The sequence below is a fragment of the Nicotiana sylvestris genome, chromosome 10 (genome assembly GCF_000393655.2).
Source record: "Nicotiana sylvestris chromosome 10, ASM39365v2, whole genome shotgun sequence".
NCBI lineage: Eukaryota > Viridiplantae > Streptophyta > Magnoliopsida > Solanales > Solanaceae > Nicotiana > Nicotiana sylvestris.
Genome location: NC_091066.1, coordinates 72,045,951 through 72,073,849, shown reverse-complemented (window position 1 = coordinate 72,073,849; position 27,899 = coordinate 72,045,951). Strand labels below are relative to the sequence as shown.

General features: G+C 38.1%; 2 protein-coding genes across 4 annotated transcripts; one reads left to right on the top strand and one right to left on the bottom strand.

The window, feature by feature from the left end:
- Positions 1–10,232: 10,232 nt before the first annotated feature.
- LOC104241642 (protein WEAK CHLOROPLAST MOVEMENT UNDER BLUE LIGHT 1-like) lies at positions 10,233–15,578 on the top strand. Of its 3 annotated transcripts, XM_009796588.2 has the most exons (5): positions 10,233–10,418; positions 10,521–10,602; positions 11,551–12,380; positions 13,160–15,007; positions 15,171–15,578. In XM_009796588.2, exons 3-5 carry the CDS (start codon positions 11,586–11,588, stop codon positions 15,264–15,266), a joined length of 2,739 nt encoding a protein of 912 aa, XP_009794890.1. In that variant the 5' UTR covers positions 10,233–10,418; positions 10,521–10,602; positions 11,551–11,585; the 3' UTR covers positions 15,267–15,578. The 3 variants fall into 3 exon arrangements, 2 of the variants coding, with proteins under 2 accessions (XP_009794890.1, XP_009794889.1); XM_009796587.2 differs by lacking the exons at positions 10,233–10,418; positions 10,521–10,602 and adding an exon at positions 10,808–11,435; XR_714774.2 differs by lacking the exons at positions 10,233–10,418; positions 10,521–10,602 and adding an exon at positions 10,811–11,435 and having other exon boundaries at positions 13,160–15,087.
- A 374-nt stretch (positions 15,579–15,952) lies between these two features.
- Positions 15,953–27,699, bottom strand: LOC104241641 (uncharacterized). Its single transcript, XM_070160365.1, has 12 exons — positions 27,279–27,699; positions 27,009–27,183; positions 20,940–21,023; positions 20,124–20,365; positions 19,417–19,636; positions 19,103–19,267; positions 18,537–18,668; positions 18,165–18,278; positions 17,672–17,719; positions 17,348–17,426; positions 16,902–16,958; positions 15,953–16,219 (listed from the first exon to the last, which is right to left on the bottom strand). The coding sequence occupies exons 1-12, from the start codon at positions 27,440–27,442 to the stop codon at positions 16,164–16,166; spliced, it is 1,536 nt and encodes a 511-aa protein (XP_070016466.1). The 5' UTR covers positions 27,443–27,699; the 3' UTR covers positions 15,953–16,163.
- Positions 27,700–27,899: the final 200 nt, after the last annotated feature.

Here is a 27,899-nt window from a genome sequence, read left to right as displayed (position 1 = left end):
GGAGGCAGACATGGTAGAGGAAGCAGTAAGGTTCTATCAAGCACAATTCCATGAAGAATCAGTCCCTAGCTCATTTGACATTTTGCAACATATCCCTACAATGGTAGACAGTGGTAAAAACATTGAATTAGTGCAGCAGCCAACCAAGGAAGAGATCAAAAGTGCAGTTTATGGGCTCAATGGAGAAAGTGCTGGAGGTCTGGATGGTTTTAATAGTACATTTTTTCACTCATGCTGGGACATAATAGGTGATGATATAGTAGATATGGTGCAAGATTTTTTCAATGGACATGAATTTCCAAGATTTGTAACTCATACAAATCTGGTTCTTCTTCCAAAAAAGAAAGAAGTTGTGACCTTTTCAGATATGCGACCTATTAGTCTTAGTAATTTCGTAAACAAAATTTTTTCAAGAGTTGTTTATGAAAGGTTGGTAAGCTTGCTGCGTAGTCTAATATCTGATGAACAGGAAGGCTTTGTGAAAAGGAGGAGCATAGCGGAGAATGTGTTATTAAAGCATGAAATAGTTACATATATTAGACTAAGAACCAAGGCAGGTCCAAATGTAGTGATCAAATTGGATATGGCAAAAGCATACGATCGATTGTCCTGGTTGTTCTTGTCAAAGGTATTGAGGAAGATGGTATTTGGAGAAAGATTTATAGGGCTGGCGTTTGGGATTGTTTCCAATAACTGGTACTCTATCCTGTTAAATGGACAGCCTCATGGTTTCTTTAGATCAACTAAAGGTGTGAAGCAAGGTGACCCACTGTCACCTGCACTTTTTATTCTGGCTGTAGAAGCATTATCTCGAGGGCTGAACTCTTTACACAATAACCTGTATTTCTATGGATTGGGCTGCCCAAATGAAGTCCCAAGATAAATCATCTAGCATATGCTGATGATACAATTATCTTCTCATCATCAGATGTCACATCTTTACAACTCATAATGCAAATCTTGTCACCATATGAAGCTGTGTCTGGGAAATCCACAGTCTATATGCATCATCTACCAGTACACAAGTGATTGATAAGGTTCAGAGGATTACAGGTATTCCAAAGCAGGAGTTTCCATTTACTTACCTTGGATGTCCAATATTCTATCTTAGAAGGAAAATGGATTACTATAAGGGTCTTATAACAAAGGTAATGGACAAGTTGCAGAGTTGGAAGGGGAAGTTACTATCCATTGGAGGAAGGGCAGTGCTTATTTCTCATGTTCTATAGAGCATGCCAATTTATTTACTTTCAGCAGTCAATCCTCCAGCTTATGTGATCAACAGACTTCACAAGATCTTTGCTCAGTTCTTTTGGAGTGATTCAGTGGGCACATCAAATAGACACTGGGCATCTTGGAACAACTTATGCTTGCCATGTGAAGAGGGAGGTGTGGGCTTCAGATCACTACATGATATGGCTACTGCTTTGTTCTGTAAGCTTTGGTGGAATTTCAGAATAAAACCAACCCTGTGGAGCTCCTTCATATGCCAGAAATACTGCAAGAAACTCAATCCTATCATAGTTAATTGGAGGGGTGGATCCCATGTGTGGAGAAAAATACTAGAGTGTAGGGATATCATAGAGCATCAGATTTTATGGCAACTCAAGATGGGATCATCCCTATTTTGGTATGAAAACTGGACGGGGCTGGGTGCACTATATTTTGTTACACTTCTAGATTTTGTGGGAGATAAAGAAGTGCAGAACATATATGATGTGGTCATTGAGGGACAGTGGAATGAAGCAAGAATAAGAGGGATTCTTCCAGAAGACGTTTATCATGCAAGGACGAAACACATTGATGTTCGGTATCATTTCGTACGAGAAATCATAGAAGAAGGTGGAGTCACGGTGAAGAAAATTCATACTACAGAGAATCCTGCTGATATGCTGACAAAGGTGGTGACTGCGGTCAAGTTTCAACATTGTTTGGATTTGATCAACATTGTTGAACACTGAAGATTGAAGATGAAGACACAACCAAAATTTGTTATTGAGAGAGAATTGAAAATGTGGAATTTTGCCAAGGTGGAGATTTGTTGAAGTTTGGCAAAATGCCAAAGTCCCACATTGGTTGGGAGTTAAGTTTGGGGGGGATTTTTCCCCTATAAAAGAAGGCCTAATGTTTAGGATTGAAACACACCTCTCATTTGCCTTCTCATCTGTTTAAGGCATTTGTATCTTCTCTCTTTAGTATTATTTCACTTGTATTTTTGGAGTGGAATAAAATATTGGTTGTGTCCGAGGAGTAGGCAAAATTAGCCGAACCTCGTAAATTCTGGTGTTTCCTTTATTGTTGCTTTATTGTCTTATTTATTATTTGGTGGTTGTCATAATTTTTGGTATAGTAGTTGTGACTTATTCACACTCTATACATTTGGCTTCCGCAACAATTGGTATCAGAGCCAAGGTACTGTCTAAGTATGCTCTGTGGTTGCAGCATAGTCTGATCTTCCACATCAGAAAAGATTTATCTTGGTAACTGAGTCAAGGTTCTGTCTGAGTATGCTCTGTAGTTGCAGCTTAGTCTGATCTTCTACATCAGAAAGGAAATAATCTTGATTTGTGTCGTCAGCTATTAAATAATATTTGTGTCAAATATGGGGGACAATAAACAAGAAGAATCTACATCAAGTGTCAACAATACGTCATCATTGGCATCTTCGCTTATGACAAGAATTGTGTCAAATGCGAAATTTGCGGTAGAAATTTTTGACGGGTCCGGACATTTTGGGATGTGGCAAGGCGAGGTTCTAGATGTCCTTTTTCAACAAGGGCTAGATCTGGCCATTGAAGAAAAGAAACCAGATGTTATTGGAGAAGAAGATTGGAGAATTATCAACCGTGTTGCTTGCGGTACCATTCGATCCTACCTTGCTAGAGAGCAGAAATATCCATACACAAAGGAAACTTCTGCAAGTAAATTATGGAAAGCACTGGAGGATAAATTTTTGAAGAAAAACAGTCAAAATAAATTGTACATGAAGAAGAGACTGTTTCACTTCACCTATGTTCCTGGTACCACGATGAATGAACATATCACCAGTTTCAATAAGTTGGTCACAGATTTGCAAAATATGGATACAACTTATGATGATGGTGACTTGGCCTTAATGTTGTTGGCGTCACTTCCTGATGAGTACGAGCACCTTGAAACTACTCTACTCCATGGAAATGACGAAATTTCTCTCAGAGAAGTTTGTTCAGCTTTGTACAGCTATGAACAAAGAAAGCGAGAAAAACAGAAGGGCGGAGAAGGAGAAGCACTGTTTGTGAGGGGTCGTCCTCAAAATCAAACGAGGACAAAGAAGGGAAGATCCAAGTCAAGATCCAGACCCAGCAAAGATGAATGTGCCTTTTGTCGAGAAAAAGGGCACTGGAAGAAAGACTGTCCGAAGTTGAAGAATAAGGCCAAACATAACAATGGAAAGGCTATTATGGATTCAAATGTAGCTGATTGTGATGATTCAGACTTCTCATTAGTTACAACAGAGTCATCAACATCATCAGACATATGGTTGATGGACTCGGCTTGTAGCTATCATATGTGTCCCAACAGGGACTGGTTCGTGGAATTTCAAGAAGGAGAATATGGAGTCATCCACACAGCGGATAACAGCCCTCTTACCTCATATGGCATTGGTTCAATACGATTAAGGAACCATGATGGAATGATCAGAACATTGATAGATGTTCGATATGTACCGGATTTGAAGAAGAATCTCATCTCTGTGGGAGCCCTAGAATCAAAAGGGTTCAAAATCATTGCAGAAAATGGAGTGATGAGAGTATGCTCCGGTGCACTAGTGGTAATGAAGGCTAATCGGAAGAATAATAATATGTACCGCTATCGTGGCAGTACAGTTATTGGGACAGCGACAGTAACATCCAGTGACGACAAAGAGGCAGAAGCAACCAAGCTATGGCACATGCGCTTGGGACATGCTGGAGGAAAATCCTTGAAAACTCTATCAGATCAAGGATTGTTAAAAGGAGTAAAGGCTTGCAACTTGGAGTTTTGTGAGCATTGTGTTAAAGGGAAACAGACAAGGGTTAAATTTGGTACAGCGATCCATAATACTAAAGGCATTTTGGATTATGTACACTCTGATGTTTGGGGTCCTTCCAAAACACCTTCATTGGGTGGGAAGCACTATTTTGTAACCTTTGTTGATGATTTTTCCCGAAGAGTATGGGTGTATACAATGAAGAGCAAAGATGAAGTGTTGGGAATTTTTCTCAAATGGAAGACGATGGTGGAGAATCAGACAGGCAGGAGAATCAAGTGTATTCGCACAGACAATGGAGGTGAATACAAAAATGATCATTTCAATAAGGTCTGTGAAAATGATGGCATCATCCGACACTTCACTGTTAGACATACACCACAACAGAATGGAGTGGCAGAACGTATGAACCGGACCTTGCTGGAGAAGGTACGGTGTATGTTGTCCAATGCTGGCTTGGGCAAAGAATTTTGGGCTGAGGCAATTACATATGCATGCCACCTCATTAATCGTCTACCATCTGCTGCTATTGATGGCAAAACACCATTTGAAAAATGGTACGGAAAACCTGCTGTAGATTATAACTCTTTGCACGTGTTTGGCTCAACTGCATATTATCATGTGACGGAGTCAAAATTGGATCCAAGGGCAAAGAAGGCTATTTTTATGGGAATTACTTCTGGAGTCAAAGGATATCGCTTATGGTGTCCTATGACAAAGAAAGTAATATTCAGCAGAGATGTTACCTTTGATGAATTTGCTATGGTAAATAAGGTAACAGAAGATACCAAACAAAATGAAGGTGCTTCTAAGCAGGTGGAGTTTGAGGGAAAATTTATTTTTCCTACACAAGAAGCAGAGGAGGAAACAAATGAAGATTACCCTCTGGAAGGAGAGCCAGTAGAGGAGATTCCAACTCAGGAATCTCAACAACAACTTGAATCAATAGCAACCAGCAGGCCAAAAAGAACAATAACGAAACATGTTCGTCTCATAGAGACGGTTGCTTGTGCAACCTCAATTGTAGCTGATGATGTTCCTACTACTTATAAAGACGCTGTCCAAAGTTCAGAAGAAGATAAGTGGAGGATTGCCATGAATGATGAAATACAGTCCCTTCATCAGAATCATACATGGAGATTGGCCAATCTCCCGAAGGGAAAGAAAGCAATTGGGTGCAAATGGGTATTTGCAAAGAAGGAAGGATTTCCTAACCAAGTAGATGTTCGCTACAAAGCAAGATTGGTGGCCAAAGGATATGCTCAAAAGGAGGGAATTGATTACAATGAAGTGTTTTCTCCAGTTGTAAAACATTCCTCCATTAGAATTATGTTGGCTTTGGTAGCACAATTGGATTTGGAACTAGTTCAGATGGATGTAAAAACTGCGTTTTTACATGGAAACTTGGAGGAGGAAATCTACATGACTCAGCCAGAAGGATTCAAAGTTGTTGGAAAAGAAAATATGGTGTGCAAACTTGAAAAATCGTTGTACGGATTGAAACAATCTTCTAGACAATGGTACAAGCGATTTGACGAGTTTATGTTGCGGCAAGGGTACAAGAGAAGCAAATACGATCATTGTGTGTATTTGCACAAGCTTAAAGATGGTTCCTTTGTATATCTTCTCCTATATGTTGATGATATGTTGATAGCTTCCAAGAATTCGGAAGAAATTGATAAGTTGAAGATTCAACTGAAGAAGGAGTTCGAGATGAAGGATTTGGGTGAGGCAAAGAAAATTCTTGGCATGGAGATAATTAGAGATAGACGTTCAAAGAAACTCTGTTTATCTCAAAAGGAATATTTGAAGAGAGTACTTCAACGTTTTGGCATAGATGACAAGACTAAGCCAGTTAGTACTCCACTTGCTTCCCATTTTAAGCTAAGTACTACTATGTCGCCAATGGATGAAGCTGAACGAGAGTATATGTCAAAGGTACCATACGCAAATGTTGTTGGTAGCTTGATGTATGCAATGGTTTGCACAAGGCCTGACATTTCACAAGCTGTTGGAGTTATTAGCAGATATATGCACAATCCAGGGAAGGAGCATTGGCAAGCTGTGAAGTGGATTCTACGGTATATTCATAATACTGTAGATGTCGGGTTAGTTTTTGAGCAGGAAGACAATCAGTTTGTAGTTGGATATTGTGACTCAGATTTTGCGGGTGATATGGACAAACGAAGATCAACTACTGGTTATGTGTTTACTTTTGCAAAGGCACCAGTTAGTTGGAAGTCTACTTTGCAGTCAACAGTTGCTTTGTCTACAACAGAGGCAGAGTACATGGCTATTACAGATGCTGTGAAAGAGGCAATTTGGCTTCAAGGATTGCTAAAGGAGCTTGGTGTTGAACAAAAAGGTATCACAATTTTTTGTGATAGTCAAAGTGCTATTCAATTAGCGAAGAACCAAGTTTATCATGCAAGGACGAAGCACATTGATGTTCGGTATCATTTCGTACGAGAAATCATAGAAGAAGGTGGAGTCACGGTGAAGAAAATTCATACTACAGAGAATCCTGCTGATATGCTGACAAAGGTGGTGACTGCGGTCAAGTTTCAACATTGTTTGGATTTGATCAACATTGTTGAACACTGAAGATTGAAGATGAAGACACAACCAAAATTTGTTATTGAGAGAGAATTGAAAATGTGGAATTTTGCCAAGGTGGAGATTTGTTGAAGTTTGGCAAAATGCCAAAGTCCCACATTGGTTGGGAGTTAAGTTTGGGGGGGATTTTTCCCCTATAAAAGAAGGCCTAATGTTTAGGATTGAAACACACCTCTCATTTGCCTTCTCATCTGTTTAAGGCATTTGTATCTTCTCTCTTTAGTATTATTTCACTTGTATTTTTGGAGTGGAATAAAATATTGGTTGTGTCCGAGGAGTAGGCAAAATTAGCCGAACCTCGTAAATTCTGGTGTTTCCTTTATTGTTGCTTTATTGTCTTATTTATTATTTGGTGGTTGTCATAATTTTTGGTATAGTAGTTGTGACTTATTCACACTCTATACATTTGGCTTCCGCAACAAATACTTCCTTGGACATGCAGGAATCGTAGTCGAGGGTATCACTTTGCATCAAGGCATTACAAAATGTTGGATTGTTGATGTTGTTCAGAGAATGAAGCCTATTATGCAAGCACTACCTTCAGTCATAATATGGGAGTTGTGGAAGAGGAGGAATATCTACAAATATGGTGATGTTGTCACAGTTAACAGGGTTATCTATCAAATATCTACTACTATGCATTATCTTATCAAGCTCAGGAAACCAGGGATCCAAAATCTTCCTTACAGATGGCCAGATCTGATTAGGTGTTAGAACAATATACACCCAAGTTGAACTATACAAAGGTGTTGTGGGAGTTACCCAGTCAAGGTTGGATTAAGGTGAACATTGATGGGGCTTCGAGGGGTAACCCTGGTAGGAGTTCAGTAGGCTTTGTTTTGAGAAATGAGGAAGGGAATGTAGTGTATGCTTGTGGTAAGGAGATTCAGGAGGGATCTAATTCTGTTGCAGAAGCAAGAGCAATCCTTGAAGCACTGAAGTACTGTGTTGGGAATGGCTATGTGTTAATTGAGTTGAACACTGATTCAATGATGCTGAAAAATATAATAGGAGTATGGAAAATACCATGGAATATCAGTGAGATTGTTGAGGAGATCAAGCAGATGATGACAAGGTGTAATACAACAGTAGCTCACATACTTAAAGAAGGGAACAGCCTAGCAGACTACATTGCAAATTATGCACTAGATCATGGTCCATTAGAATGCTTTGGATTTCAGGATCTGGATTCACATGCCAGGAGATTAGTGAACAGTGATAAACTACAATGTCCATACATAAGGGTGAAGGTAGTAAGGAGGTAGATATGGAAGAGGAGGAGAGGGTGAGGGCAGGAGTTGAGCCATCTGTTTACCATATTCGAATCCTTTTGGAGGAGAGTATGGTGAGGTCCTTTATTTCTAACATTGTTTTCTTTTTTGCAGGAAATGTTACTGTGCTTATGCCCTATTTTTTTGGTGGAATTCCAGTTGGTGGTATTAGTGCTAAGCACTCATTCCACTGGAAAGAAACCAAGGATAGGCACAAGCATAAGAGCAGGATATGATAGTAGGCTGTCCAGTTTTTCAGTGATGGACAAGCAACTTTGGCAAGCAACACTATTGAAAGCTGAATTAGTTGGAAAGAATAAAAAAGTGAAGCTTAACACCTCATTAACACCATCAGTGATCCAACCTTTTTCAGACAAAGAAGAGCAGCAGGAAACAAATTTTGGTGATACCAAAAATTTCACAAACACTCAGGTATACATCAGGTATAGAGTTGAAGGACAGATCTCTAAGAGGAACAGCTTGAAACAATCGTTGAGGATATCCCCACATACAGGGAGCCAGGCAAATGAAGAACAACAGAAGAACCATCAGATACTGAAAGAAGACACAAGACCATTTGGAAAATGTAAACAAAGAGCAGGAAATATGTATCTCAAGGAAAAGGCAACAGTTTTCAACTGAAGCGGTGGGAATTATTTCCAAGTGTAAACGAAGGAAATCAATACCTATAGCTATAAGAATATACAAGACACACAGGAGAAGAAGAAGTTCACATACTCATTCAAGAAGCACAGCTGAAATGTCAAAATGCATACGCAGTACAGAAGTGTGGAACTGGGTAGTGTTACTAGCAATCATACACAGCTGGAGGGTGCAAGATGTCAAAACTGATGAATGCAACTTATATGATTACGAAAAAGCTAGGGAGCTATGCTATACAACTGGGGAGAAACACAAGGTGACGGGCCAGAATGGCAACCAAATATGCAACAACGCAGAAAGTGTCTATATTTGTAATTGGCTAGTTATGATACATGTCTTAAGTTTCAGTCTTAACTTAATTGTTAATATCAGTATTGGGCCTACAATCCCAAATATTGATAATATGAGCTATGTAGTTGACAAATTATATCGTCTTACTTCTAGTAAGACAACATGTGACTTTGTTTTCTTTCCTTGTTTAGATATATAAAAAAAATAGCCCTAGGCGCTCAGCCTAGTGGATTTTAATTATAAAAAAAACTGATATCCTCTCTATCTCAATTTATGTGTTTTATTTGTCTTTTAATCTGTTTAAAAAGAATGCCACTTTTTATATTGAGTACGCAACTCATTAATTCCGCTAATCTCATATGAAATGTTTAAATTACTATATTCAAATTACATGGTATTTTGATACATTATACACATATATATGTAGTAAAACGGAGGAAATAATAAAAGTGGGAAAATGCATAAGTAACCCCTAAACTATACCCGGATTCCAACTATACACTTTTTCTTTGGGGGAATCCTATTACTCCCCTAAACTTATTTTAAATGGAATTATTTGCACCCTTGACGTTGACGTGGCAGAGTGTGTGTATTTCACTCTCCTTTGCAAAAAAATGATTTTCAGATTATTTTTATTCTTTTTACCATTTTTTCTTATTTTTTTCCTTTTCCTTTTCCTTTTTCTTTGTCTTTTTTCTTTTACTTTTTTTTTTTAGTTTTTTCTCTAATTCCGGCAGATATTCATTTACCGGCGACTTTGTCTAACCTTTTTTCTTCCATTTTTTCTTTTCACACACAAATTAAACTCTCAAAAAGTTTTATTCATAAGAAGAAGAATAAAAAAAGTACTAAAAATACTTGTGGGGACGCGTGTAGCTCACCACTTGGCAAGAGTTTGGTTGTCTAGTTTTAGGTGCAAATAATTCCATTTAAAATAAGTTTAGGGGGTAATAGGATTCCCGCAAAGAAAAAGTGTGTAGTTGAGAATCCGAGTATAGGTTAGGGGTACTTATGCATTTTCCCTAATAAAAATGTAAGTAAATGGGACCGAAAATTTTACCGGTACGAAATGTCAAATAATTAAGATACTTTAGCAATAACCATAAAATTATTGTCATTCAAAATAGTCGTATACCGGTTCGAATTATGACCTCTTGACCACTCATTTTTCTTCTACCATACCCTCGATAGTCAAAATTGGGGTTCATTTTGGTCATAGAAAATGCCATATGTTTTCAATTAAAAAATTCAGCCTTGTACTTATAACTGTCATCAACGGTTTACCACGGTCGGACCAGTGGAAGTCGTTCTTACCAAACAACTTTGAAAGAGGGACTATAATCAAACTACGGTTGTTTTAGTTATTGTTTATTTATATTGAACAACATATAGAGATAAAAAGAGAGGGTGAAAACTGAAAAAACAGCCAAAAGAGAGAGGAGGAAGACAAAGGCGAGCTGATAAACTCGCTTTTTCTTCTTCTTTTTCATATTCCTTTATTCAACCCACACACAAAATCTTTTTGATTCATTCATACAAATTTATCTCAAATTTTGTATTTTATATAGGTAGGCTCCACCCCTGTGTTGCCCCATCCTCTCATCATCATTGCTTCTTTTTCCATTTATGGACATCTTTTGATCAAAATTGTCTTTTCTTTTTGTTTGCAGTGGATTTTGGACCATATATTTAATAGTAGTACTTTTTATTTCCCTTTTTGGAGAATATATCCACACACAAAGAAAGATTCTGGTATGAATTTTCTTCTTTCTGTTCGTTTTTTCCAACATTTTTTCATGTTAATTATATTGCAATATGTAAAAAAAAATTATTAATCCGTAATCAAAACATGATTATGTTTAAGCTTTGGAGGTTTGATTCCAACTCGCATATTATCAACATCTGGATTACAAGAGTTCGAAGTTGGTTCTCTTTTTTCTTCTTTTTGGGTGAGGTTAAGGGGGGGGGGGGTTAAAATCCAGAATTTGGTAAATTCATTTTGTGGGCATAAACTAATTGATGTATCTGAGGTCCCCGTTTTATATGAAACTTGTAACTTAACCTGTGAAAGTTTGCGATTAATCCCATAAAAGTGCAAGTTTTATTAAGGCTAATAAACGGTGAGCTTTTTGAGAATTGACTAATCTTGTTTTAAGCATGGTTTAACTCTATAAGCTTGCTCGTTTTTGGTTCAATCTGATGATCATTGGTTACTTCTGGCATATATATAGTTGTTGTAGGGAGCTTGATCAGCTTGATTGATTGTGTCTTTTCTATTTTCAAGTTCTATAGTTCACCTGGTGTTTGTTAGTGTTGGGTCCCACGTCGCTGGGTGGAGGAGCCCATTTGTCTCCTTATATGATATTGGGCAATCCTCTCCACACGAGCTGACATTTGGGGTTGCGTAAGGCCTAAAGTCCATTTATCAAGGTACTAGAGCCAAACCCACCCCCAATTTATAGTTACTGATGATGGACCCCCATTTATATTGTCCATGCTCCAGTTTGCAAGCCTGAGCGTAAGGGAGGGTTTTGAGTCCCACATTGGTGGGTGGAGAGGTCATCCGTCTCCTTATATGACCTTAGGTAATCATCACCTCAAGATTTAACTTTTAGGGTTGAGTTAGGCCCAAGGTCATTTATCAGTTAGAAGGGTTGTATATCTCCTAACTTTTTCTATGATTAATTTGTCAATTTCAAGGTCTCCACTTGTTTATCCTTAGCTCTTATTCGGAAATGGAAGACGCGAAAGATGTCAAGCAAAATGCTCCAGAATCCTCTCTTAAACCTGAAGTTTCCTCTCCAAACGACGATCAATCTTATAGTGCAACTCAAACCAGCCAACATGCGAATGAAAATGCAAAATCCGAGACTCAGGAGCAAGTTGCGGATGGTTCGGAGCATGTAGGAGAGGCTTCTCACAGCTTGTCTTCAGAAAAGAGTGAGAATCATCCAACAGAAACTTTTATTTCAGCCTCTCCTATTAAATCTGATGAACCCAGTCCATCATTATCAAATGCAAAACCAACTGGTTCTAATGGTAGTGTTCACGATCAACTAAACAATACTTGTGATGAACCAAAAGATGAGAGAGATGCTTCATCATTGTTAACTAGGAATTCAGATACATTGGCCATAAATGAGGAAAAAATAAAAGAATCTTCTGAACATATTCAATCCAATCATTCAGGAGCAGAAGCAAGTAACACTTCACTGCTTCATTTTCAAGATAATTCTCCTAGTAGTACCCAAACTGCTGATGACTCACCTTCTAGTTCTCCTCTCCAAGTGACAAAACCTGAAAATAACAATCATGTACAGCCATCCGATAACATCGGTCAGCCCCTAGCCAAGGCTTCCACTCTCAAAATTAAGATCCCGGGACCCACTGCCCATTCTAAGCATCCTGAAAACTTTGACATAAACAAGGTTCAAATCGACACAGCAGCACCAATCGAATCTGTGAAACAGGCAGTTTCAAAGTTTGGAGGGATTGTCGACTGGAAGGCTCATCGACAACAGACAATGGAGGTAATCTCTCCAATCCTTCAGATTATACTATTTGATTCTTGATTTAGATAGCCAAATTGCTTGCATTAGATGGGTGTCTTCTAGACAACTTTATATTATGATTCTGTTTGATGTATCATTCTTTCTGGTAAGTCCTCGTGATTGTGCGACACAAGTAGTGTCTCCTTAGCTTATATATGCACAGAGGCGGAACAAGGATTTCAACCTTATGGGTTTTAGATTTTGGGACCACGACTTCAAGTGTTCATGATTGGGTTCTAGATTTAATATTTTGAAGGAAAAATATTTTTATTATGAATCTCTGAAAGCTCTCTACAATTCTTTATTTCCTCCACACATAAAATAAGCTATCAGTACCCCTATTTATAATAGTATGAAACCTATTTCAACTAGAAACAGGAAAGCCTATTCCTATATTTATTCTAACTGCAAATCCTATTTAGACATGAATTAAATAAATCAAATCCTAAATAACTAAGGTTTCCTACTGCAACTTTGGATTAGTTTTCCAACATATTTATACATATTTCATGAATTCAAATCACCAAATACATTGTTTGAACAAAAGCTATTGGGTTCGGTCGAACCCATAGGTTGACTTGTGCCTCCCCTCCTGTATATGCACTTGTATCTACTTTATGTTTACATGCAACTTGGTGGCCATATTTACACTACTTCCTCAGGTGTTAAGTGGTTGTAATTTCTGTAGGATTCTCCCAGTTTTGTGTTATTTTACTCTTGACTTTTAAAGTTCGCTTTTTTGTTCTTTGTTTGTGCAGAGACGGAATCTTGTTGAGCAAGAGCTAGCAAAAGTGCAGGAGGAGATCCCGTTGTATAAGAAACAGGCGCAGGATGCAGAAGATGCAAAACTGCTTGTTCTGAAAGAACTAGATAGCACTAAGAGACTCATAGAAGAGTTAAAGCTCAATCTAGAGAGAGCACAAACAGAAGAGCAACAAGCAAAACAGGACTCAGAACTTGCCAAGCTCAGGGTAGAAGAGTTGGAGCGAGGGATAGTTGATGGCGCTAGTATTGCTGCCAAAGCACAGCTTGAAGTTGCCAGAGCCAGGCATGAAGCTGCAGTTTCTGAGCTCAAAAATGTGAATTCTGAATTAGAAGTTCTCCGTAAAGATTATGCTTTATTGGTGTCTGAAAAAGATGTTGCCATCAAAAAAGCAGAAGAAGCCGTTTCAGAATCAAAAGAAGTTGACAAGACAGTGGAGGATTTGACTATTGAGCTCATCAACGCGAAGGAATCTTTGGAGGCTGCACACGCTGGACATCTGGAGGCAGAGGAACACAGAATTGGTGCAGCTATGGCAAGAGAGCAAGATACATTAAACTGGGAGAAAGAACTGAAGCAGGCAGAAGAGGAGCTTGAGAGGTTAAACCAACAAATTCTGTCTGCAAAGGATCTTAAAGCAAAATTAGATACTGCTTCAGGTTTGCTACAAGATCTCAACGCTGAGTTGGCAGCTTACATGGAATCAAAGTTGAAAGAGGAGGCTGATGAAGAAGGGAACTTGAAAGTAGAGCTATTAGAGCCCGAGAAAAGAACACATTCTGAGATACAAGCAGCAGTGGCATCGGCTAAGAGGGAACTTGAAGAAGTGAAGCTTAACATTGAAAAAGCAACAGCTGAAATAGAATGCCTGAAAGTAGCAGCTGCTTCATTGAAGGCTGAACTGGAAAAGGAAAAATCAGAACTAGCTGCTGTACAACAGAGAGAAGGAATGGCAGCAGTTGTTGTTGCATCTCTTGAAGCTGAGTTGAACAGGACAAAGTCAGAGATTACCCTTTTGCGGACGAAGGAAAAAGAAGCAAGAGAAAAGATGGTGGAGCTGCCCAATCAACTGCAAGAGGCAGCAGAAGAGACCGATCGCGCAAAGTCACTTGCTCAAATGGCTCGTGAAGAGCTGAGGAAGGCGAAGGAAGAGGCAGAGCAAGCAAAGGCAGCAGCTAGTACTATGGAAAGTAGATTGCTTGCAGCTAAAAAAGAGATAGAGGCTGCAAAAGCTTCAGAGAAGTTGGCACTAGCAGCTATCACTGCTCTACAAGAGAATGACTCAACCCGAAGCACCAAAGATGAAGTAACAGTTTCTCTGCAAGAGTATTATGAACTCAGCAAGCAGGCCCACGAGGCAGAGGAGCAAGCGAACATGAGGGTGACTGCTGCTATCTCCCAAATAGAAGTAGCCAAGGAATCAGAGTTGAGTAGTCTAAACAGGCTCGAGGAGGTTAATCGTGAGATGACTGAAAGAAAGGAAGCACTGGAAATCGCGCAGCAGAAGGCCGAGAAAGCCAAGGAAGGAAAATTGGCAGCAGAGCAAGAGCTGAGGAAATGGAGAGCGGAGCATGAGCAAAGACGGAAAGCTGGTGTATCTGTTCTACCAGTAAACAAAACAAGGAGCCCAAGAATGAGTGTTGGGGAGAGTAAAGAATCAAAAGCTTCTGAACGTGCACAAGAGGATGCTGTACTTCATCAAAGCTCAAGTCCAAAAGAATACGTTAAAACAACCAACACTGAAACTGATTCATCTCCAGAAGTGAGGATCCCAAAGAAAAAGAAGAAGTCCTTCTTCCCACGCATCTTTATGTTTCTGGGCAGAAAGAAAGCACAGGCCAAGGCAAGATGATGATCTCTGCTGTTTCACAACATCTTGTCATTGTTTACTATCGCTGCTCCATTTTTCTTGGTTTGAGAAGGGTAAATATTTGTAGAATATTTATTGCATATGCTGAGGTGTTTTATGTACAGTACTGAATTAATTCTCACTTTCTGAATCGCAGATTATAGAGGGCAATAAGTTTGTCATAGGTTTGGCTATCTCAATGAGCCTTTGCCTATTAAAGTTGTTGGCGGCTTCAAATGTGTACTCCAGCTAGTTCTGCAAAAAGCTAGCAGCAACTCAAAAGTTTGGCCTCCTGAAGATATTGGTTCAAATGTGCAGTTATGTTGTCCATTTCTCAGGGATAGTAATACCTTTGTAATTTGATGTATTTACACTGTACCTAACTTCTGTGGTTTGAAAAATCATCCCAAGATCCCCTGGCCTTTAATCTTTGTGTTGAAACCATATGATACCATTCTGTCCCCCATATGCTATGCTTACTATTTTCCCCAATTGACCATAATCTCTATTACAGGTCCTCCAATTATTATACATCCAGAAATGAATATATATTTGAGTTATTATATAGGTTGCTCTGCTTCACTGAATGGCCTTTACATGATGACATTGCGGCATGTCAATAATAGGAACAATATCTCAATAGTGAGTTTGATCGACTTTGGGACCTTCAGTAACTAATATTACCACACAAAAATCGATTGGTTATTTTAATTAATTTAGACATTGATCTATGATGGCTGACAGACAAATTTTACCACATCTGAATTTGCAGAAAATCTCACTATTTATTAACTGGAAGATGTTGATACCCCAAACCACTCTACAATACAGTTTTAAGTTTCCATGTACCTAGAACCATCTCCGGATTTGCAGCTATCTTCCAAAAAGTTATAACTCCAGAAGTAAATTCAAGAATCCAACATCACATTAACCAAAATATTTGAAGTAAAATTGATATTTCCCATAAATGTTTTTTTGATTAAATTGAGCCATGTATAAGTTTGCCTATACATTTACCATTACATGGTGAAGGCCAGATGGAGCAAAAGTGAAACTCAAAAACTGTGAGAAATTAATGCTGACTGTTTATTCTCTCCTTTTTGTACAAAAGAAATTCGTGCTGTTGTCCTTTACAAACGGGACACCAAAGTCAGTTGTTCCTCTTTTGGTCTTCCTCCTTTGTTGCATCTTGCAAGTCTACACGACCTGTCACGTATACAGAACAGGAAAGATCATCAACTTTTAGCTGGTTGTATAGAACTCCAAGATAACATGTAATCTCTTTATGGATGTCATAGGAGGCTAAGCAACTTTTATAGAAATAGGAGTAAAAGAGAATATTTAGAACAAAAGGGGGGGTTATAACTCAGAGGAGTTTTGGGATAAATCTATAGCATCATCTTCCATCCGCCAACATAACGCCACCCTTATGAAGTGTGCAGTGGTGATATAAACATCACTTAACCAAGTCAAAAAGCTTCATGTAGCATTTGTAGAAATCAAGACTGTAATAGTAGTTCAAAGGGGTGCCTCAAGAGATTACATCAAACTACCATACCATTGCTTGTACCATTTTGTCATGAAAATGTAGTCTATATGAGATATTAGCAAAAGTTACTGAGGAATTCTATGCAGAAGACATTAACTAGCCATGGTGATCCCCACTTATAGAACCCATTGAGCAGCAAACTAGAGGAACTTACAATGCTCTTCTACCTGTTCCTTAGAGATATACCACACAATCACAGTCTTTAACCTCTTGTTTGTTTTTAAATCCAAACTATCTAATTCAAGATCATCTGATCGGGTAGAAAATTAGGTTCAGCAGCTATCATATCATAGTTCAAACTGCAACAAGTGTATGTTAAATCATGTAAAGTCACCGTACCAAATAATGAAACTAAAGATGGAGGAGGCTTCAATCCATTTGAGCTCGCGTCTATCCCTACAAGATGAAGATGTTTGAAATTAGAGGTAGATCAATTGTATAGAGACAGTATTACTCATGAAAAGCCTTACATTGGCGACAAAAGGCAGTTTAGTTAAAATAACGTCACTGATGTAGATGGCTAAGCATGGGAACAGTCTGACTACTTTGAGATCTTTTGTGACAAGTGAGACAAATCTGATGCTGATAGCACAATATATTTCATGTCTATTATTCGGGCATGGGGGTGAAGAGGATTGGTGATGGTTTGCTTATTCAAGTAGTTACCTTATTGCCTTTCACACATAAAGTAGTTTCATAAGGAACCTCACATGTTTCTAACTAATATGTCACAGCTAAAAATTGAGGAATTTAATTCAAGGCAACGGTATTCTGAAAGTTGGCACCTGATGTTCCAGCTGATTTAAGAATGTCTGATTTCTTGAAAGTATATCCAATAAAATTGGCGTCTTTTGATGTCAGCATCTGCACGTTGGAAATGACAAGTTAGGAATCATTTCTTGGTATGACTAATGACTAACCCCTTCTCAAGAATCACTGCAACAGGTAACTGATATGATCTCACTTGGACAAGCATAAAGTTTCCAAAATATTTGGATAATCAGTATTATGCTCATGCTTACATTCTAGCTTTCAGTTTTCTTTTCTATAGTGTTTTCTTTTGTTTGAGGGGAGGGAGTGAAGTAATGCATTGTGAAAGTAATCATTACCTTTCGCCAGGGTCCCACTCTTGGTGCTGTTGATTGTGCATCTTCTACCTATAAGTGAAAAGTGAGCATATGTATAGGGAAAAAGAATGTTGTTTAAGGAAAATCTCATATAAACCTGCTTTGAAATAAAAGGAGCGTATCACTTTAATAAAGACATTGAAATTCTGAGATCTCCGGAATTTGAGAATTTACATGGGTCAATGTTGAGAACAAACGACTAATGGAAGTGAAAATGCAAAAGAATGACTTCATAAGAAGCTGAAAGGGAGATGTCTGTTGATAGTAATTGGAAATACCTGAGATTCAACCATGCAAGTAAGTGCATAAGTGATGGCTGAATTAGTTGAATTGCATATATGGATCATGGATCATGAGGTAAAAGGATGACTTCTAACTGACCTCATCATTGTCATGAGCGTTAATCTACAACTACTAAATCCTACCTAGAAAGTCAAATTAATGCAATAAGCATTCTATAAGCAAAAATACTCACTTCGGGAAACTTCTCAAAATTCTGAGTGTCTAGTTCTCCAGTAACAATGGGCTTGTAGGCAGCTTCCATTTCGTAAAGCGCATCCCACTTAGTTCCTGTGAACCAAGGATGAGCCTGAAAACGTATGCGCAAGGTAAGAAGATGAAAACCATATGCATGGAGGCAGCATGACCACTGAGCATGCTAATTTGTACTAAATCTTTGAAAAGACAGATCTAATCTCGTCAATGATAGAGGAGGAAAAATGTATTCCAATTAGTGAAAAAGCAAATATGATTCAAAGAGAGCAAGGAACATATCTCATTTTTATTTGTTTGAAGAGAGTGTCTGCACAGTCAATTGGACCTAATGCATTCCTTTAGTGGCATTTACCTTTATTTCTTCCACTCCTCTGCTCCCCAATCTTGATTCAACATCACACAGCAAACGACAGATCAGATCCTTAGCCTCATCTGGTACTTTTGGTTCATCCGGGAATTTCAAGCATGCTCTCCAATTGATAATCTGATACATAAAAAGAAATATGACACATCATATTTCATATTTCAACCTATTAGCCTTGTTTAAGCTAATAGGATGTCTGACACAAGTTTGAAACTCATTCCTCTTGTCCAAAAAAATGTTCAAAGTTATGTTGTTGCGGACTCTCCAAAATACTGCTGCACCCGTGTCGGATCCTCCAAAAATGCACTACTTTTGGAGGATCCGAAACACACTCGGCAATATTTTCGGAGAGGCCGAGCAACATAGGTCCATAGAATTCTTTATTTAAAAATGTCCAAAGAATTGAGAAATCATCATTTCCGAATCATGACCTTTTTCGGAATTTTTGTTTACAAAAGTTTGTCTAGACCAAAGTTGTAGATCATTCTAGAGTCCCTGTGTGTCAAAGGAATCATCTTATTTTCGCCATAAAATATAAAAGAATATTGAAGTACCTTGCGACATGTCATTCTTGGATCTTCTGAACAGAAGGGAGGATAACCTACAAGCATCTCATACAAGATTGCCCCCAATGACCACCAATCGCATTCCATTCCATATCCTTTTTTCAACAAAACCTCAGGTGCCATATAATCCAGAGTTCCCACAGTAGAATATGCCTACAAAAGAGTTTCACTTATTGTTGATTATATTCAATGATTACCATGGCTAAACCAATCGACGAAGAAACCAAATAGAAGCATTTGAAGTACAGGTAATTCATATGCAGATACAATAATGGAAAAATGTAGTACTAAAATGAGGATACCAAGGCACGGCGGTTGCGTTTCCATTGTTGTAATTGGTCTTTTTGCATTAACCAGGGAGCACTATCACTAACAGCAGTCACACTTATGGACTCCTGATTTGTCAGATCTTCATCTTCCAGCAGTGATGAGTATTTGTTTTCCAGTGGTTTACATAAACCGAAATCAGAAAGCTTAAGATGTCCATTTTTGTCCAGTATAAGGTTATCAGGCTTAATATCCCTGAAAGCAAAATAAATCCTGAATCAGCTGCACACTGGTATCATAAAGTAAGCCTGCTAATGTTTGCATATTTACTAGAACAGATAATTGCATAAATTGTATCACCAATATCCACATCAAAATGTTAAATTGAACCTCGCATAATGAACTTATGCTCAAAGATCTCTGAGCCTGATGAGAGAGAGAGAGAGAGAGAGAGAGAGTGGGGAGGGCAAAGGCCTCGAGAGGAACTTTTGCTAAACAGATAAATGTTTTCTGAATGGATAGCAACTTCTTTAAGAGAAGTTTTCACTTCAATGATACTCGGTACTCCATATGGAAAGAAAATTCTTTACCAAAAGAAAGCATGGAAACAGACAAGTTCGTTCTCTCACTTACTAAAGCTAATATAGATGCATGTATTTGCGGATACTTTTATATAATATGGTGAATCGAAATGTAACATGCAAGACTGCAGAAAAAGCCAATTGATGCATTGTTCAGATACCTGTGCACATAATTGTGCTGATGAATAGAATGAATTGCTAAAATACTTTCTGCCATATAGAACCGTGCGACATCTTCAGAAAGAATATCTTCTCTCATCAGTAAGGTCATAATGTCACCACCAGGTAAGTATTCCATGATAAGGTACAAGAAATCTGAATCTTGGAAAGAATAGAATAGTTTCACTATGCACCGACTATCAACCTCTACTAGCAAATTCCTCTCAGATCTGACATGCTCAACCTAAAATAACCACATGAAGTTTATTTATATCAGCATACTTGAATATTATAATTGTAGACATGGAATTAACCATAGAATTTGTAAACAGATTAGTGTAGAATATCGGTAATTGCAATTGCGCACACAATATTCATAAACCTAAATCTGCAGCTTAATATTGTACTCTTTAGTTCACTTACACTAAAATGGTATGAGAAGGAGAAGACTTATGCCATTTGGGCACCTCACTCTCTATGTTCCTCAATATGTGGTTAAATGTTGTTAATTTAATTTCGTTTCTGCTATTGATTAGTCCAGTATTAAAAATTCTTTTGCAATAAGTTAGAAAACCTACTCATGTGAGCAATTTATAAGAACAGATTCTACATTATGATATTTAGTGATGCTTTCAAACGGATATATTAGAAGATTATATCCTTATGTACCCTAACTGTGCTCTTCTAACTAACTAATATGTTCAATACTGCCATACAAGAAACATGCTGATTAGAAAATTCTTCAACCAGATTCTGCAAACAGTCTTATATAAATTTTCCGTAAAAAGCAGTATTTCGTTATATCATCAATGTCTCACCTGCCCACGGCTAAGCATCTCTGATTTCTTCAATTTCTTCATGGCAAATACTTCACCAGTACTTTTGGATCGACACAGTCTAACCTGCATTAAGTAATCAAATCATGTAAGAAAATCATTTCATGTGAAATGTGTTTTATCTGTGTCCACATGTCAGCATTGCGTAATTTTATGTCTTAATATGCTAAGGCAATAGAGTTCTAACTGAAAGTAGAGTTTGAAGACGTTTCTTTCAGGATAAGCACGGATCTCGTATGTATGGCATATAGCTTATGCCAAGTTAATGGTTCCTCCACCTTGACAAACATTACAAGGGAGTTGATGCAGTTTGAAAGATCAGATAGAAAAGCTATCAGGTCTCCGAGCAGATATCCGATTTGATATCATCAGAAAACATTGTGGATGTTGAAATTATCAAAAGTCCCACATCGGTGAGTGACAATTTTGAATGGATTATTTTCCCTATAAAAGAAGGTCTAATGTTTAGGATTTGAACACACCTCTCATTTGCCTTCTTATCTTCTTAAGACATTTGTATCTTCTCTCTTTAGTATTATTTCACTTGTATTTTGGAGTGGAATAAAATATTGGTTGTGTCCGAGGAAGCAGGCTAAATTGGCCGAACCTCGTAAATTTTGGTGTTCCTTTTATTGTTGCTTTATTGTCTTATTTATTATTTGGTGGCTGTCATAATTTTTGGTATAGTAGTTGTGACTCATTCACACTATATATATTTGGCTTCCGCAACAATTGGTATCAGAATCAAGGTACTGTCTAAGTATGTTCTGTGGTTGCAGCATAGTCTGATCTTCCACATCAGAAAAGATTTATCTTGGTAACTGAGTCAAGGTTCTGTCTGAGTTGCTCTGTGGTTGCAGCTTAGTCTTATCTTCCATACCATAAAGAAAATAATCTTGATTTGTATTGTCAGCTATTAAATAATATTTGTGTCAAAGATGAGAGACAATAAACAAGAAGAATCTACATCAAGTGCCAACAATACGTCATCATTGGCATCTTCGCTTATGACAAGAATTGTGTCAAATGCGAAATTTGCGGTAGAAATGTTTGACGGGTCAGGACATTTTAGGATATGGCAAGGCGAGGTTCTAGATGTCCTTTTTCAACAAGGGTTAGATTTTGTTATTGAAGAAAAGAGACCAGATGTTATTGGAGAAGAAGATTGGAGAATTATCAATCGTGTTGCTTGCGGTACCATTCGATCCTACCTTGCTAGAGAGTAGAAATATCCATACACAAAGGAAACTTCTGCAAGTAAATTATGGAAAGCACTCGAAGATAAATTTTTGAAGAAAAACAGTCAAAATAAATTGTACATTAAGAAGCTGTTTCGCTCACCTATGTTCCTGGTACCACGATGAACGAACATATCACCAGTTTCAATAAGTTGGTCACAGATTTGCAAAATATGGATGCAACTTTTGATGATGGTGACTTGGCCTTGATGTTGTTGGGGTCACTTCCTGATGAGTACAAGCACCTTGAAACTACGCTACTCCATGAAAATGACGAAATTTCTCTCAGATAAGTTTGATCGGCTTTGTACAGCTATGAACAAAAAAAGGGAGAAAAACAGAAGGGCGGAGAAGGAGAAGAACTGGTTGTGAGGGGTCGTCCTCAAAATCAAACAAGGACAACGAAGGGAAGATCCAAGTCAAAATCTAGACCCAGCAAAGATGAATGTGCCTTTTGTCGAGAAAAGGGGCACTGGAAGAAAGACTATCCGAAGTTGAAGAATAAGGCCAAACATAACAATGGAAAGACCATTATGGATTCAAATGTAGCTGATTGTGATGATTCAGACTTCTCATTAGTTACAACAAAGTCATCAACATCATCAGACATATGGCTGATGGACTCGACTTGTAGCTATCATATGTGTCCCAACCGTGAATTTTCAAGAACAAGAATATGGAGTCATCCACACAACGGATAACAGTCATCTTACCTCATATAGCATTGGTTCAATACGATTAAGGAACCATGATGGAATGATCACAACATTAACAGATGTTCGATATGTACCGGATTTGAAGAAGAATCTCATCTCTGTGGGAGCCCTAGAATCAAAAGGGTTCAAAATCATTGCAGAGTATGCTCCGGTGCACTAGTGGTAATGAAGGCTAATATGAAGAACAATAATATGTACCGCTATCGTGGCAGTACATTTATTGGGACAGTGATCGTGACATCAGTAACGACAAAGAGGCAGAAGCAACCAGGCTATGGCATATGCGCTTGGGACATGCTGGAGGAAAATCCTTGAAAACTCTATCAGATCAAGGATTGTTAAAAGGAGTAAAGGCTTGCAACTTGGAGTTTTGCGAGCATTGTATCAAAAGGAAACAGACAAGGGTTAAATTTGGTACAATGATCCATAATACTAAAGGCATTTTGGATTATGTACACTCTGATGTTTGGGGTCCTTCCAAAACACCTTCATTGGGTGGGAAGCACTATTTTGTAACCTTTGTTGATGATTTTTCCCGAAGAGTGTGGGTGTATACAATGAAGAGCAAAGATGAAGTGTTGGGAATTTTTCTCAAATGGAAGACGATGGTGGAGAATCAAACAGGCAGGAGGATCAAGTGTATTCGCACAGACAATGGAGGTGAATACAAAAATGATCATTTCAATAAGGTCTGTGAAAATGATGGCATCGTCCGACACTTCACTGTTAGACATACACCACAACAGAATGGAGTGGCAGAACGTATGAACCGGACCTTGCTGGAGAAGGTACGGTGTATGTTGTCCAATGCTGGCTTGGGCAAAGAATTTTGGGCTGAGGCAATTACATATGCATGCCACCTCATTAATCGTCTACCATCTGCTGCTATTGATGGCAAGACACCATTTGAAAAATGGTATGGAAAACCTGCTGTAGATTATAACTCTTTGCACGTGTTTGGCTCAACTGCATATTATCATGTGACGGAGTCAAAATTGGATCCAAGGGCAAAGAAGGCTATTTTTATGGGAATTACTTCTGGAGTCAAAGGATATCGCTTATGGTGTCCTATGACAAAGAAAGTAATATTCAGCAGAGATGTTACCTTTGATGAATTTGCTATGGTAAATAAGGTAACAGAAGATACCAAACAAAATGAAGGTGCTTCTAAGCAGGTGGAGTTTGAGGGAAAATTTATTTTTCCTACACAAGAAGCAGAGGAGGAAACAAATGAAGATTACCCTCTGGAAGGAGAGCCAGTAGAGGAGATTCCAACTCAGGAACCTCAACAACAACTTGAATCAATAGCAACCAGCAGGCCAAAAAGAACAATAACGAAACCTGTTCGTCTCATAGAGACGGTTGCTTGTGCCGCCTCAATTGTAGTTGATGATGTTCCTACCACTTATAAAGACGCAGTCCAAAGTTCAAAAGAAGATAAGTGGAGGATTGCCATGAATGATGAAATACAATCCCTTCATCAGAATCATACATGGAGATTGGTCAATCTCTCGAAGGGAAAGAAAGCAATTGGGTGCAAATGGGTATTTGCAAAGAAAGAAGGATTTCCTAACCAAAAAGATGTTCCCTACAAAGCAAGATTGGTGGCCAAAGAATATGCTCAAAAGGAGGGAATTGATTACAATGAAGTGTTTTCTCCAGTTGTAAAACATTCCTTCATTAGAATTATGTTGGCTTTGGTAGCACAGTTGGATTTGGAACTAGTTCAGATGGATGTAAAAACTGCGTTTTTACATGGAAACTTGGAGGAGGAAATCTACATGACTCAGCCAAAAGGATTCAAAGTTGCTGGAAAGGAAAATATGGTGTGCAAACTTGAAAAATCATTGTACGGATTGAAACAATCTTCTAGACAATGGTACAAACGATTTAACAAGTTTATGTTGCGGCACGGGTACAAGAGAAGCAAGTACGATCATTGTGTGTATTTGCGCAAGCTTAAAGATGGTTCCTTTATATATTTTCTCATATATGTTGATGATATGTTGATAGCTTCCAAGAATTCGGAAGAAATTGATAAGTTGAAGATTCAACTGAAGAAGGAGTTCGAGATGAAGGATCTGGGTGAGGCAAAGAAAATTCTTGGCATGGAGATAATAAGAGATAGACGTTCAAAGAAACTCTGTTTATCTCAGAAAGAATATTTGAAAAGAGTACTACAACGTTTTGGCATAGATGAAAAGACTAAGCCAGTTAGTACTCCACTTGCTCCCCATTTTAAGCTAAGTACTACTATGTCGCCAAAAGATGAAGTTGAACGAGAGTGTATGTCAAAGGTACCATACGCAAATGTTGTTGGTAGCTTGATGTATGCAATGGTCTGTAAGAGACCTGACATTTCACAAGTTGTTGGAGTTATTAGCAGATATATGCATAATCCAGGAAAGGAGCATTGACATGCTGTGAAGTGGATTTTACGGTATATTCATAATATTGTAGATGTTGGGTTAGTTTTTGAGCAGGAAGGCAATCAATCTGTAGTTGGATATTGTGACTCAGATTTTGCGGGTGATCTGGACAAACGAAGATCAACTACTGGTTATGTGTTTACTTTTGCAAAGGCACCAGTTAGTTGGAAGTCTACTTTGCAGTCAACAGTTGCTTTGTCTACAACAGAGGCAGAGTACATGGCTATTACAGAGGCTGTGAAAGAGGCAATTTGGCTTCAAGGATTGCTAAAGGAGCTTGGTGTTGAACAAAAAGGTATCACAATTTTTTGTGATAGTCAAAGTGCTATTCAATTAGCGAAGAACCAAGTTTATCATGCAAGGACGAAGCACATTGATGTTCGGTATCATTTCGTACGAGAAATCATAGAAGAAGGTGGAGTCACGGTGAAGAAAATTCATACTACGGAGAATCCTGCTGATATGCTGACAAAGGTGGTGACTGCGGTCAAGTTTCAACATTGTTTGGATTTGATCAACATTGTTGAACACTGAAGATTGAAGATGAAGACACAACCAAAATTTGTTATTGAGAGAAAATTGAAGATGTGGAATTTTGCCAAGGTGGAGATTTGTTGAAATTGGCAAAATGTTTGTCCCACATTGTTGGGTGACAATTTTGAATGGATTATTTTCCCCATAAAAGAAAACCTAATGTTTAGGATTTAAATACACATCTCATTTGCCTTCTTATCTTCTTAAGGCATTTGTATTTTCTTTCTTTAGTATTATTTCACTTGTATTTTGGAGTGGAATAAAATATTGGTTGTGTCCGAGGAAGTAGGCTAAATTGGCCGAACCTCGTAAATTCTGGTGTTCCTTTTATTGTTGCTTTATTGTCTTATTTATTATTTGGTGGCTGTCATAATTTTTGGTATAGTAGTTGTGACTCATTCACACTATATACATTTGACTTCCGCAACAGTGGAAACAACCAGTACGAGCAGGAGATGCGTGTGTGCTTCTCCACTGCCATGTCAGAGCGAATCAGCAAAAGTCTTAAAATAGCATAACGAGAAATATGATATGCAGATATTTCTCCAGAGATGCTCAGCTTACCAGTAAACTGATCTTTCTTAATCTTTCATCTTGTTTAATCAATTAAACTTTCTTAGTAGAGATGATAAGCTTGGGACGATATGCAAATTAAGATCTTCTATATTTGTCTATATGACTAATTTATGCACCTCTTTGCTCGCGACTACGGCAAAGTAACATGTTTCGGCTATCATAAGTTGCTCAGCCTAGATGATTTTTGTTTTTGATGTTTAATTACTTGCAACAGCACAAACTTTAGCCTGAATAATCACTTAATAGGAAAAACAAAGACATACTTTAAGTTACTCCGATCGAACAGGTTCATTTGATTTTTTGATCCATGCATCTAATCAGCAGTAAATTACTAAATCAATGAACCAATGAGCTATGCCCCAATTTCCAACTAATTAAGGTCGGCTGTATACGCCCCAATTTCCAGGGTGGCTGTATGAATCCTCTATATCTATTCTGCTCTATTATGCATCTACTACAATTACCATCCAGCCATCTTTTTAAGTAAATTTACATCATGAAAACATGAATTATAAGAAAATAATTTTGTGAAATAGAGTTGTAAGAAAGACAATGTACCTCACCAAATGCGCCTTTACCAATGACAGTCAACAGTTCAAAGTCATCAATACCAACTTTATGCCTCTGCAATCTCATGTACTCAGTTTCCCTCCTCTCCAAATTCCTCAGCATCTTCTCTTGCTCATCATCCGGTATCTGTGCTTCTTGCGCCTTCCTCTGCAACGTTCTTCGCCTGAAAAAAAAAAACACAACAAACCCCATGTCAACACAAATACACTACACTACAATATTGTGTAAATGCAGGTAAGTAAAGAAAAAAACAAGAACCTTTCTAAGCGATCTTGTAAGCCTTGAAGATAGTTCTTGTAATGATTCTCAATGATCTGTTTAGCAGCAGCTGATTTTTGACGAGTCACTGGTGATGAAACAGAGAATTCTGGCTCCAAAGAATTGAACACCTGATCAGGCTTATTCATGTCAGCACCCTCCATTGATCCAAAATAAAGTTCCCAGATCTCAAATTGAAAGAAAATATTAGAAAGAAAGCAAAAAAAAATGTAAAGGGTGTGTTTTGTATCAATTCTTGGAGGCTCTACAACAACAAAAGAAGGATTCAAGATATAGAGTAGGTGGTTTATAGTGAGAGTAAATTCAAGTTAAGAAAAGACTATATTTGTCTCTTTCTGTAACATTGGTAGAGAAGCAAAAGGAAAGAAGAAGAAAGAATCTTGAGAGTAAGTGAAGGGGGGAAGTACGAGGCAAATTGAAGAGAGTAATAAAGAAGTGGGTGTTTGTTGTCAGTGTCAGCACTCTGCTGCATAAAAGTTAAGACACTGTCGGGAGAAGTAGTTCTGTGTTAGAGAGATGAGATGGAAATTTTTACAGTTTTTGGTGGGCTGTCAACTGACAATATGCATATGAATTAGCTGTAAGCTGTGTGTGATGGGA

What these genes read in the sequence shown, in the direction of transcription:
- LOC104241642 (XM_009796587.2), top strand. Translation starts at nt 11,345, where the DNA reads ATGCTCCAGTTTGCAAGCCTGAGCGTAAGGGAGGGTTTTGAGTCCCAC. An exon ending in GTCTCCTTATATGACCTTAG is followed by an intron (nt 11,436 to 11,550) that starts GTAATCATCACC and finishes GTCAATTTCAAG; the next exon opens with GTCTCCACTTGTTTATCCTT. An exon ending in ATCGACAACAGACAATGGAG is followed by an intron (nt 12,381 to 13,159) that starts GTAATCTCTCCA and finishes TTGTTTGTGCAG; the next exon opens with AGACGGAATCTTGTTGAGCA.
- LOC104241641 (XM_070160365.1), bottom strand. Translation starts at nt 27,442, where the DNA reads ATGGAGGGTGCTGACATGAATAAGCCTGATCAGGTGTTCAATTCTTTG. An exon ending in GAGGAGTGGAAGAAATAAAG is followed by an intron (nt 18,279 to 18,536) that starts GTAAATGCCACT and finishes ATACGTTTTCAG; the next exon opens with GCTCATCCTTGGTTCACAGG. An exon ending in ATTTTGAGAAGTTTCCCGAA is followed by an intron (nt 17,720 to 18,164) that starts GTGAGTATTTTT and finishes TTTCACTTATAG; the next exon opens with GTAGAAGATGCACAATCAAC.